General features: G+C 33.2%; 2 protein-coding genes across 2 annotated transcripts; one reads left to right on the forward strand and one right to left on the reverse strand.

Moving 5' to 3' along the window:
* Positions 1–2,746: 2,746 nt before the first annotated feature.
* Positions 2,747–4,526, forward strand: LOC110717704 (NADPH-dependent aldo-keto reductase, chloroplastic-like). Its single transcript, XM_021896468.1, has 5 exons — positions 2,747–2,866; positions 3,100–3,275; positions 3,484–3,727; positions 3,940–4,119; positions 4,215–4,526. Exons 1-5 carry the CDS (start codon positions 2,747–2,749, stop codon positions 4,440–4,442), a joined length of 948 nt encoding a protein of 315 aa, XP_021752160.1. The 3' UTR covers positions 4,443–4,526.
* Positions 4,527–4,582: 56 nt separating this feature from the next.
* LOC110717703 lies at positions 4,583–11,911 on the reverse strand. The gene is made up of 16 exons (XM_021896467.1): positions 11,601–11,911; positions 11,422–11,505; positions 10,659–10,732; positions 10,543–10,576; positions 9,437–9,495; positions 9,139–9,253; positions 8,970–9,007; positions 8,430–8,527; positions 7,856–7,911; positions 7,412–7,700; positions 7,112–7,227; positions 6,500–6,556; positions 6,102–6,167; positions 5,627–5,701; positions 5,372–5,458; positions 4,583–4,950 (listed from the first exon to the last, which is right to left on the reverse strand). Exons 1-15 carry the CDS (start codon positions 11,751–11,753, stop codon positions 5,402–5,404), a joined length of 1,371 nt encoding a protein of 456 aa, XP_021752159.1. The 5' UTR covers positions 11,754–11,911; the 3' UTR covers positions 4,583–4,950; positions 5,372–5,401.
* Positions 11,912–12,360: the final 449 nt, after the last annotated feature.

A 12,360-nucleotide genomic window follows, 5' to 3' on the forward strand; every position in this document is an offset into this window, starting at 1 on the left:
TATTGTTGCTTACTGATATCATAACACCAACAAAATGAGGATTTTAGAATTATTTTTTAATGTTTAGGTTGACAATTTTACATTAAGGTGTCCAATTTAATTAGTAGATAATTAGCTAATTAGAAATTAGTTAAGTCAACTCCGAAAACTCCCATTTTTTGGGGAGTGATAATACCTGTTTTAAATTTGTTATAGTGATGACTTGTTAGTATTAACTAATAATCAGTTGACTAATTATTAGTTTATGGTTGAACCTTGAATTTAAGCTAACAAAATTAACTAATAATCAGTTGACAGTTTCATGCGACTTCTTATGACTCTATTGGATTATTAAGGGTCACTTGGGCTTTTGGAGTTTTGGTTCGATAAATGTTGGGTTCAATGAATCTTTATAATCAATGAAATTTAGATACATGGTAACTAAAATTCATCACATCAATAGTTATTATAATGAAAGTGACCTTAAAACAAAACGCTGATGACCGGACTAAGAAATAAACAAATGTGATCTTAAATCAGCAAGACTTTACCGGCCAAGTTAGTTGATATACTCATTGTACACACAGTCAATGGTGAGAAAGGGATTATAATGCATACAGTAAGTACATAAAACCTGTTTTCTCAAAAAAAAAAAAAAAAAAAAAAAAAAAAAACGTGAAAGATTAGATAACGAGACCACATATTCATGACGTACAATATTGAGGATTTAAGGTAGCAATGAACTACCAATATGATCCTTTGCAAACAATAATGCAATACATGTGAGGACCAGTATATGCAATAGATCTGATCTCTATACATAACACTAAGCAGTTTTAAATATTTAATGCTTATACATAACCCTTTGTTTATGGCCTGGTAACATATAAATAAAAAGCCATAGACATATGATGAGTTTTTTTTTTTTTTTTTTTTTTTTTTTGGGGAAAGGAGACATATGATGAGTGTAACGATAGTGTTTCACTTTATTAAATACTTTAAAGTGATTAGTGAGGAGTATTATTGGTGATTAGTATAATGGAGTTTGTGATTCGTCGGTTTGGATATATTATGGCCAACGCATAGAAGTTGGAACCTAAGATAGCAAAATAGCGTTGTTGTTGATACAAGTACAGTAGTATACACTAAACCATCTGACTATCTGAGTTACGTCATTAACTCATTATGACTTTTGGAAAGCGTGGGCGGTTTCTTAAGTCAAACAGAGATGTATTTCGATAATACAAGTATAATTAATTAATTGTATCCTAAATAATACAAGTATATATAGTCTCACAATATCGCACTAATATGTACTGTCACACTTATTATCGTACGTAGATTGCTGGCAAATCTATAATCCATTCGATATGTATCTTTAGCAGCTTATTATTAGCTCCATCTCTCAGAAACTACTCTCACCCTTCCTTGGTAATCACTTGTACTTCGTAGTATTATTACGTGTTCAACTATTTGACCACTTAACTAATTTTTGTACTACCTCCGTTAACAGTTATTTGCAATGATTTGACATAAAGTAGAGAGGAAATATGTCTAATCATTGTAAATAAATGTCAACGGAGATAGTACATCAAAAGCATCAATAACCCCATTTAATAACACGTGTACTAGAGATATTATTTAGTTACTACATCAATACTAGAATTGTTATTTTATTTATTACGTAACTCATATTGTCATCTTAATATTTTGTGTGTGATCAACGTACCATGATTATTTGTTTACTCTATACTCAAATATTCTTTACCGTATTACAATTCTCATATTTTCTCCATTAAACAATAACCTCCGAACCATAAATATTAATAAAGTACTCGGATGTGATTTTTTGTTTGTTTTTTTTTTCTTATAAGATGTATACATAATATTAATAATAAAACGTAATAAAATAATCCCCTGCTCAACAGAACTAGTGATCTGAAATAACATTGATCAAGATGTTCATGGGTACAACCGTATAATATAATGTGCATGGTTGAAAATTTTAAATTGATTAACTATTAAAAAAAGGCTTAATTGTACCATGCACATTGTATAATCAGTTGTACAACAAAAATTATACTACATACTAGCTTTCAATCTGTTGTAACAATCGTATCAAAATGTGATAAAATACAAGTATATGTTTTGAACCTTTGTACATTGATTATATGTATTACAATAAAGACAATTTTATTGTCAAAAAGAGAGGACAAAAAAAAAAAAAAAAAAAAAAAAAAAAAAAAAAAAAAAACCTTGATCTTAACATTCTATTCTTTTCCCAAAAAAAAAGTGAGAATATACAGAAAGATCACAAGATTAGTGAAGGACAAGACATAATCTATAGTGTACATAATATTTTGGATGTTCAAGAATACAATGTTGTAAAGAGTTGGGCAATGGGAGACCACATCATAGCAAGTTCCTAAAATCAAAGAAATCACAAGTTTAAATCCCAAAAGACAAGGCAAATCCTAAGGTTATGATTTGCTTTTAATATCCCCTTAATCACATTATAATCTTTCATTAACTCCCCTCTTTCGAAGGACACACATTAAAACATTAGTTTAATTTATTTGCTGAACTGTCTAAAGGATACGGTTCTTCTTTATATTATACAAAATTATTTATTCATTGTTACATATTTTTAAATCTTTGACTTTTCATGAAATGTATATATAGGTAGACATTTCCAAAGAAATTTCATAAGTTTATTTGTTTCAAATTATAAGTATATTATAACTGAAATTAGAGAGAGATTAGAAAGATGAGGTGTAATTTAGCAAGATTAAACACTGGAAATGTGTTTCCTCTTCTTGGGTTAGGCACTTATTCTTCTTCATATGATCATGAAACAACACAAAAAGCCATTCATATGGCTATTAAGGTATGTACATTTTGGGTCGTTTAAATGATATTGACATCTTAACTATCTCTGTTTCTAAATGGTGTTTGACTTTTTATGTGAGACAATCATTGTCAAAGTAGAAACAACATTTAGAGACGGATGAAGTGTATTTTGAAATTGAGCATTTTTTTTTTTTGCAAGTTGGGAAATGTACTTTATACTCCGTAATGGATAGTAGATTAGTAACTAGGGTGCAATATTTGTTCATGCAGATGGGTTATAGGCATTTTGACACGGCAAAAATATACGGAACCGAGCCAGCTCTAGGGAAGGCTCTAACGGAGGCAATTAGTGATGGTGTGGTTGAAAGAAAAAATATTTTTGTTACGTCCAAGCTTTGGTCTAGTGATCACGACGATCCAGTTTCCGCTCTCAATCAATCTCTACAGTAAGTATAATCTCTTTTGTATCTTGAAACAATATTAGACAAACGTGTCCTATTATTTAGGGACACAATACTTTATTTACGTGTACATTTTCTTCTTGATTCATTTCATCTAGGATTAAGATTAGGTGAAATGAACAACTTTCTTTGGTTATGTGCCAAATTGTGAAAGCTCATGTTACTAAAGATATGTTTTGGGAATGTGAAACAGAAATTTGGGAATGGAGTACGTGGACTTGTACTTGGTGCATTGGCCCGTAAGGTTCAAATCATGGGCCGAATACCCGGTTCCGAACGAAGAGGATTTCGAAGAGACGGACATGGAATCTACTTGGGCAGGCATGGAGAAATGCCTTGACTTAGGCCTTTGCAAAGCTATTGGTGTTAGCAATTTTTCCACCAGAAAACTTCAACACCTTATGAATTTTGCTACTGTATGTCCTGCTGTTAATCAGGTATGCTTTTATCATATTTCACAAGTTTTGTGGACTTGGGTTTTCGATGAAAGTTTATGTTGAGACGTGTATAGGATGTTACGATTATTTTGGGACAGAAGAAATATCGGAAAGGAAAACTAAACTAGTAACAATAACTAAGAAAGATCACTATATGACATGTCTTATTAACTTGGGCATAAATAATAATTGGTGTTTGATATGAAATGCAGGTAGAAATGCACCCAATGTGGAGGCAAAACAAGCTGAGAAAATTTTGCAGCGAGCATAAGGTTCATGTGAGTGCATATATGCCCCTTGGTGGTCCTGGAAATTTCTGGGGCTCGACGTCGATAATAAAAGACCCCATCATCCAGTCCATTGCTCAAAAACACAGAGCAACTCCTGCTCAGGTATTATATTTCAGCCACAAATATTCCATTTCTGGCAACTCTATATAATTTGCAACTCTGAATGACATGACGCGAATGAATGTGTTGTTTTTCAGGTTGCACTAAGATGGGGAATGCAGAAGGGAGTTAGTGTTATTGTAAAGAGCTTCAATGAAGGCAGGATGAGAGAGATTATAGGAGCCCTCGATCTCAAGTTGGATGATTATGATATGATCAGCATTGAGAAGTTGGCAGAGAGAAAAATACTGAGAGGAGATCATCTTATCAACAAAACAACCAGCCCTTACAGGACAATTGAACAGCTTTGGGATTACGAGATCTAAACACTAAATATTGTACTCCTAGGAAAGTAGTTTGATCAACACTTGCGCCAGTAGTTACATCTGTAAATGTACAAGCAACCGGGCAAGAAAGTTGAAAGCCACATCTGGAAATCCACAACAGGATAAAATCAGTGTGAATAGTCGGCATAAGATTAACATCTCCTGATCATATAAGTTTGAGAGAGTTACATTTTACAACATAAAATATCTTCTGAACATAACAGCTAGAGCTTACATATTACAAAATAAATTAGCATCTTATTGAGGAAATTCTACAATACATAATATCTGTATCTTATCACTCGCTTTGATACATCTAAGAGACCCTTTAACAGGGATTATTTGGACAAAAACCCTTATTTCCTTCAGGATCTTAATCATCTTATTATGGATAATTAATACAAGAAAGTATACAACCGCCCCTGTCTGATGTTCAAATCATCCTTGATGACTCAATTTCAATCTGTTTGCTTGGTCAGTAATGGCATCAAGACCATAATAGCATCACCTGAGACATGTTTAAAAAGAAAGGCAAACGTGTGTCAAAAAGGTGAAAAGAAAGATAAAGATTTATTAGTATTAGTATAAGATAATTCATTCACTATGGATTTTATTACAGATGATTAGTATTAGAAACTAGAAAGTAATAATTAGGACAGTAGACAGTTTAAACACCCATCAGGGCCATCAGGCATATAAAGCCATCAATCCAAGCAGGTGAAGTGATTGTTACTAAAACCTCATTTTGCAACAGCAGAAGGCCATCAATCTAAGACTTAGGTTGGGGTTCCTTCAGTATAATCCACTTAATTTTCTTTACTAACTAGAAAAGGGCAGTCCAAAGTCTTTACAAAAAAAAAAGTCATTAATACAATATGGAAAGATGCTTCACAGTCAATGGAAAGTACAGCTTATAGCAAATAACATACCGGGTAACACTATAGACACGTGCATCCATTCTAGCTCTTGGCTTGTTGTTTGGGGGTGGACACAGAAGACGTACCTTGTTCAATGCACTGGTACAAAAAAATTCTTAGAAGGAAACAAAGCATACAGAAATGACATTTAATATATCTATGCCTATAGTGAATGACTGAATGGTGATTATACTACAAGAAGCCTTCTTTCTTTGCCTCTGGCCTCTGCCATTCAGCATCATACATCATTATGGAAGATGCTCATACCTGAAGAAGATAGCTGTGCAGCCAATCCAAGGTTTGGGGGAAAGTTGTCGCAGATATATTCACTACAGTTAGACCCTGTAACATAAAATAAATAGCAAATAAGGAACCAAGACGTGGACATGAAAGAAGTCCAAGGCATATTCTCTAAGTCTAGTAAAATCCCCAGCCCATGCTTCATCTCCTTTACACCCTACCCTGAACAAAGCAATCGCATCCAACGATAAAATCTTTAGCCATTAGAAGACCATCACTTGCACCTGATTTGTCTAATGATCTTAAAAGCAGAACCATCCACCTGCTTTTGCAGAGGATATATTATGAGAACCAAATCCTCCACAGACAACCATTTTCTCCATGAAGTGGGTGACCAAGCCGATCATCACAGACTACTCACAAGACTAAGCTGTGGCCTTTCAGGGGTGATGAATAAATTTTAGCCCTAAACAGGAGGGAAAAGGAAGAAACACAAGCATACCTGAGACTCAAATGAGCAAAGGTAGTCTTGAATAATCTTTAAATTCTTCATTAGCTTATCTTTATCCTGCAGAAAAGTAAATAACTAAAATAAGTAATCAAAAGTAGAAACAAAGGAACAATTTGATACATGAGATCATTTGATATCATCACTTTCATGAAGGAATTAACAGCAACATCATAAACAGAACCACACTGCAAATTCAATTGCACAGATATCAAAAATTATAAAAATAATAATAACTGCAAGCAAGTGTTCAATACTTTGATGTATCACATGACCAGAAATTTTTCAACAGTGATAAGAAACAATAACAAAATGGGGAAATTTGAGGACCTAATTACTTGCCAGTTGTTGCAAGCATAGCTTTTGCAAAAGAACAGAATCAATTAATTTACCTTCACAACACTGTTATCACTGAATGTACGAGTTGGGATCCATTCCTCGAGTAATGCCTTCACAAGTCAGGAAAATTCCAGTTATAGTTACCGTGGAAAAAGTAAATACTACGATGAAAAAAAAAGCAAGTACATGCCAAAGGCATCTGCAAACATACACTGGCCAAAATGCACTACGTAAGGATCTAGTGATCTACATCCCACCCCTGCACCCCCCCCCCCAAAAAAAAAAAAAAAAAAAAGAAGAGCAAGCTTCCAGAAAATTGTGATTATGGAAATACATAGGCAATGACTTCAATAATATATGAAAGACCAAAAAGATCCTTGCTTTGAGTAGTGAAATACATAGCCCAAAATCCAAATTAAAGGCTCTCTTTCAAGTCCATCAGCATTGAGGGTTACAAGCAACACTTGCTAATCTCAAGACCCTAGACTCCTAGAGCACTATTTATCTTTCACATAAATTCAATATGACTAGCATAATTCTAATAGCTTTAAATAAAATAAAAAATAAAAAAAGTTTAAAAATTGAAAAAGAAGAAAAAAAAAAGAGTGAAGGAAACAAGAAAAGGTTCAGAATGTCTCGTAATCTAAGTTAGAATACCAGAATACCTCATGGTCAAATTCAGCCATTTTAAGAACAATAGGTACAATAATTGGTTCAGCCCCAGATCTCTCTTTCTTTGTTTGAGGGTTTTCATCAATCTTCGATTCTTTGAGAGTCTCAACTGCAAAACCCTAAAGAAGTAAGAAAAGCTTACACTGTACTAACTAATGTATTGTTTGGAGAGACCTATCAAAAGTAGCAAATAATGACCAAATGAAATCAATATTCTATACAAAGAAGCACAGAACAGTTTCTTTGTCAATATTGCAAAAGGAAAAATAAATTTAAAAAGTTTAAGTGCCAACCTTTATCAACAGAGGCTCTATCTTCAATATTAACAGAAGCAAGAGAGCTTAGAGCTTCATGCATCTGGTCAGAGGATACTGGTTCCTCAGAACTTGTATTCTCAGCACAGAGGCTTCTACTTCCAGAATCAATATCGCCATTATCAGCAGGTTGGTTTTGTAATTGGCAGGCAGGATTATCAGCTGATGGATCAGATGCAACCTTTGTCTCTTCAACTTTTGGTTGTGTTTTCATGGACAATTTATTATCATCATCCATTAAGTAAATACTAGGATCTAAATGTACTCCCTGAAATAAATACGTAAGTCACAAAAGCATAAATTACATCATATTTGCCATTTCTACTCATGAAAGTAAGACACTTGGGCCAAGAAGTTACTTTCCCTCCATAGGTTTTAAGGTCCATCAGTGAGAAAAAAATTTAAGAAAAAGGCAAAGAGTACCTCAATTATAATAGGTTTTCCATCTTTCATTGCTTTCTTGAGATCTCCAGCCAAACCTGAAAAAATGAATAATAATACTCACTCATAATCCCACATTAATAAAATAATTTAATAGTATATTCATGAAGGACCCTGAAAAATGAAGCGGTAGCATTGAGTTCATCTTTCCTATCCCAGATGAATAGTTTGAGCCTCACCAAGAGCAGACCCGCTATGTATATATATATATATATATATATAGGTCTAGCTTTTGATAACTTTCTTTATTCAAATAAAAGACACTTGTTCAAACCTCATATGCTTGCTTTTAAATTACGATAAAAAATGGAAGAAAGGGAAGATTGATAGAAGGAAAATTATTTTTATATAAGATGCACTTTACTTTTTTTACCAAGTGCATTCACCTTGGTTATGTTCAAAATTTTAAATGAAAAAAGAATTATTTCATTTCCTTCCAGCTCCTTTCACAACATCCAACAAAGCAAAGAGTTTCACATTAAAAAGTGAAAATGTATGCTTGTACATTATAAATTTTAATCCACTGAACCAAAATTTAAGCTAGAATAGTTATCACCTTTACGAACAATCCTACATTCTCTGCAAAATTCTGTAATGAACTCGTCAGAAGAATCAATTTCCCTTGCCCATACAGGAGTAGATGTCAACGGAGCCCTGCATATATTTTAAAAGTAGCTTAACCATTTGCAGAAACTACCACAAATAATCTTTTCCCCAGTTTCATCATTCAAGTGCAATTAACATTTATAGATGCTCTTTCACGAAAAAAAATAAAAAAATATATATATATTTAATTTTAGATCAAAGATCGTCGAGACAACTGTGCAAAGGGTATTTTGCATACTTTATTGCTTTTGTTATTTCATAATTTGTATAAATGATTGTTATTTGACCCATATTTTCTTCTAAGGGTATCTTCAGAGTGTGGGTGTGTGTGTTTCCCAACTCATGAGTGTGGTCAGATCAAAGCAGTGCACTATAAAACCTTAGATAAGAGTTCAAATGACAGCTGGATGCTGAGATTAACTTATAAATTTTAGATGATGAGCTAATATCATTGCTAACAATCCAAAGTGAGAAAAGACAAGTACATTACTCTGTTGATGTGCGAAGCAATTCGTAGACCATGTCAGTCTGCAGTGTTAGAAAGACAATAAGAATGATATCAGTGCAGAAAGATCATGGAAAAGTTCATTTCTTTCTCCAGAAACTCTAAGAATAGGCAAACAAAAAGAAAATTCATAGAAATATGTAAACAGGTTCACCTGTAAAACATTTGGTAAATTTAATCTTTGTGCAAGTTGTGTAGCAATGGTGGACTTCCCAGTACAAGCAGTTCCACAGACAAGAATGACCAGTGGCACCCGCTGATGGTGAAACCTAAAAGGAATATGAACATAGATACAATTCAAATTAATAGAAAATTGACATTCGAGTTATTTTAATCGTCATAAATTACAAAATAGCTAAAACGTAAGAGAGCGAGAGCAATAAAACCCTAGATAATTAGAAGTAAGACAATAAACCTTGTAACAAGGTGAATAATATATTCTTTGCACTAACCTGGTCATCATCTTATAACGATTGATGTACTCTTCACCATAGCCCCTACGTTCCATAAGCTGCAAATAGAGTCCTATAAGAAGGTTTAATGAAATCACATTTTGAATACAGTCAATCTTGATGTTTGTAAATGAATTTGATGCCATATAATTTCTTGCAATGGTCATGAAGACAACAAATAACATCAAAATTTCTATACACTATGAACAGGGAGAGATCAGTCCTTCCATTCTTCATTCACATTTTTAAAACTGGACTACCGGAGAATACTTAATCCCTCATCAAATTTGGGATCATAAAACCATTGAGATCATGTCTAAATCCCTGATAGTTATTAATTAAAATCAATACAGCATCTCCTTATAAACTAAAGATACAGAGCTAAGAGCCACATGTTTCAGTTCTTCAATCTAAAGCCTTACATTGCTAATAAGACAAGTAAGAAGTGCATATTCAGAGTTAGTTATGCGTAATTTCAAGCACGAATTCAATAACTACATCATATTTCTCCAATCTAATTTCAAAGAATAAGTGCCTACGAAGAAATAACAAAGGGAATCAAAAGACAGAGACAGACCCCATGCACAAGAAAAACAACTAAATTATGTACAGAAACTGGTTGCCACCTTTTGGTTTTTTTTTTTTTTTTTTTTTTTTTTTTTTTTTGTCCTCTATGGTCTACAAATGGATACTAACCCAATCTATTCCCAGTGTATTACACATTTTTAGTTAAATCTAACTCATTGATTGCACTCAGACTTTGTGAAAGTCAACATGGAATACTCTATAGGAGAAGGGGAGTATGAAGTCAATATTTATACATGTGACAAAACAACTCTAGCTAACCACCAAAATCCTTGAATAAAAGATTGTTAGCTAACACTCTATTGGTTGGTTGCTGTTACTTGTTAACATGCTTCAGCATTTCAGTTCATGTTCAAGTAAATGGCAACAAATAAAAGATATATTAAATCAAGGTTGATGTTAAATGTGCAGAAATAAGGTACTAGGAGCATGATTTTGTCAGAAATTTAAAACATTGAGACATGCTCTGGGTGACAAGTAATTCTCGTATCCCTGAACAGACAGCAGTTTGAAACGTATACCTTAAATAGATTGGCCTCCAGGTCATTCTGAGAGCTGCATGATGACAGTATCGTTTATTAGTTCCATGCAAAATAACGCTTAAATAATTTAAAGCAAAAACCAACTGATGACATACACATCAAGCAGGCTGTTGTCGATAAGCAGCTTTTTAAGTTCCAGAGCAATCTTGATCGCCACGTGATTAGGAATCTAAGAAAGTGAAAAAAAAATGCAACATCAAAATAAAGGTTATTAAAACAACATTCAACATCAAGAGCTCAAACATGGTCTCTAATCATAAACAAAACTGTAAGACCGGCATTTTAAGCAATATAACCATAGTAATCCAGCAGCTATTACACAAAGCAAAGATGCTTGCAAAAAGGTAGTCTGCTACGCGAGTACTGACACATTATATCATTAGAATTTTTTCAATAAAGAGGGGCCTATAATATTTTAACAATCCAACACATTAATAAGGCCTATAGCTAACTGGGTTTGAACTACTTAAAACCAGTGAAGGTCCTAGAGATGAGTAACCAAAGATTATAGTACAAATCATATTTCATAAGTGCATGCAATCAATTCACTTATACTCATCTATTGATGTCAACTATCTTAGTTCGTTAAAGTTCAGAGATCCAATCCCGCCTACATCTTTTACCTCTGGCTATACACCCCCCATACAAAACCCAAACTTTTCAATCTGTAATTGTTAGAACCATCAACATACACCTAGTTATCTGACATTAAACAATTGCATGCTATCAATTGAATCAAACCCAAAAATTACAACAACAAACACCCAATGTAATACACTAAATATAACTTACAATTCATATTACAAAAATTGCATGTACCACAAAGGCACAAACAATCCTGAATATCAAGAATCATACCTTGGTAACAGTCAACATTCTGCTAAGCAAAAATCTCGATAAAACATAGTAATGATCAGCATTATCACCAAGCCAAACTTTAACCTAATACCCAAAAAAAATAAAATCAACCCCACAACTTAAAAATCAAATTAACAAAAAATGGAATAAAAAATTGAATTAAAATTGTTGATTGAAACCTTGACGAAGTCGTATTTGGAAGAAGCGTTACGAGCGGCGAATCGAAAAGGGCGAGGATTGGCATCGTCGGGAAAATCATTGTTATTATCATCTGGTTCTTGACTGCCATTGGAACTCGGCGCAGGAAATGCAACTCCTTTGTCTTTCTTCATCTTCACTTTCTCAGTTTCTCTCTCCTCTGATATTCTGGTTAACACTTAGCAGCTGAGAAGTTTTACGTGTTGTTTTCTCCAGTTTGATGCTTCTCAATTACGGAGAAATGTATGATCGATCATACTCGGGAAGACCGTAATAATTAAATTGACCGTGTTAGTAATTTTTTATTTAAGGAATGTTTTCAATTTTCCGTTTTTAATTTTACTCGCGTAAAAGGCCTTGTTTGGTAAAGAAAATTTTGAAGAAAAAAAAAAGTTAAAATAATCAATATAAAGAATTGACATTTTGGTACTTGTCGGTTAAAAAAAAGTAATCGTTAAAAGAAAGGTGATTTTAATGATTTGTGGTGTTTAACTGAAGTCACATTAGAGCTTTTAATTCTATAAACATGAAGTAATATAAGTATGATTTCATTATAGATTTTATCATTATGAATAGAAAATTCGTACTCTCTTTGAGAGCTTACTATTTTTTGAAAATCTCATCCTATGAGAAGGGAGTTTTAAGGAAATCTCTCACCCGGAAGTCGAAAAACTAGTCAACTATTTCAGTCTTTTAACTCTCTCAAGGTTCACAATATCATTCTCGTCTTCTAGAGTAGTG

The sequence above is a fragment of the Chenopodium quinoa genome, unplaced genomic scaffold (genome assembly GCF_001683475.1).
Source record: "Chenopodium quinoa cultivar QQ74 unplaced genomic scaffold, ASM168347v1, whole genome shotgun sequence".
NCBI lineage: Eukaryota > Viridiplantae > Streptophyta > Magnoliopsida > Caryophyllales > Amaranthaceae > Chenopodium > Chenopodium quinoa.

Excerpts from the sequence above, each read along its gene's own strand:
- LOC110717704 (XM_021896468.1), top strand. The coding sequence starts at position 2,747 with ATGAGGTGTAATTTAGCAAGATTAAACACTGGAAATGTGTTTCCTCTT. Across the intron at positions 3,276-3,483 it reads GCTCTCAATCAATCTCTACA|AAATTTGGGAATGGAGTACG; the intron begins GTAAGTATAATC and ends AATGTGAAACAG. Across the intron at positions 3,728-3,939 it reads TATGTCCTGCTGTTAATCAG|GTAGAAATGCACCCAATGTG; the intron begins GTATGCTTTTAT and ends TATGAAATGCAG.
- LOC110717703 (XM_021896467.1), bottom strand. The coding sequence starts at position 11,753 with ATGAAGAAAGACAAAGGAGTTGCATTTCCTGCGCCGAGTTCCAATGGC. Across the intron at positions 6,557-7,111 it reads TGGCTGAATTTGACCATGAG|GCATTACTCGAGGAATGGAT; the intron begins GTATTCTGGTAT and ends TGACTTGTGAAG. Across the intron at positions 5,459-5,626 it reads TGCACAGCTATCTTCTTCAG|TGCATTGAACAAGGTACGTC; the intron begins GTATGAGCATCT and ends TTTTTGTACCAG.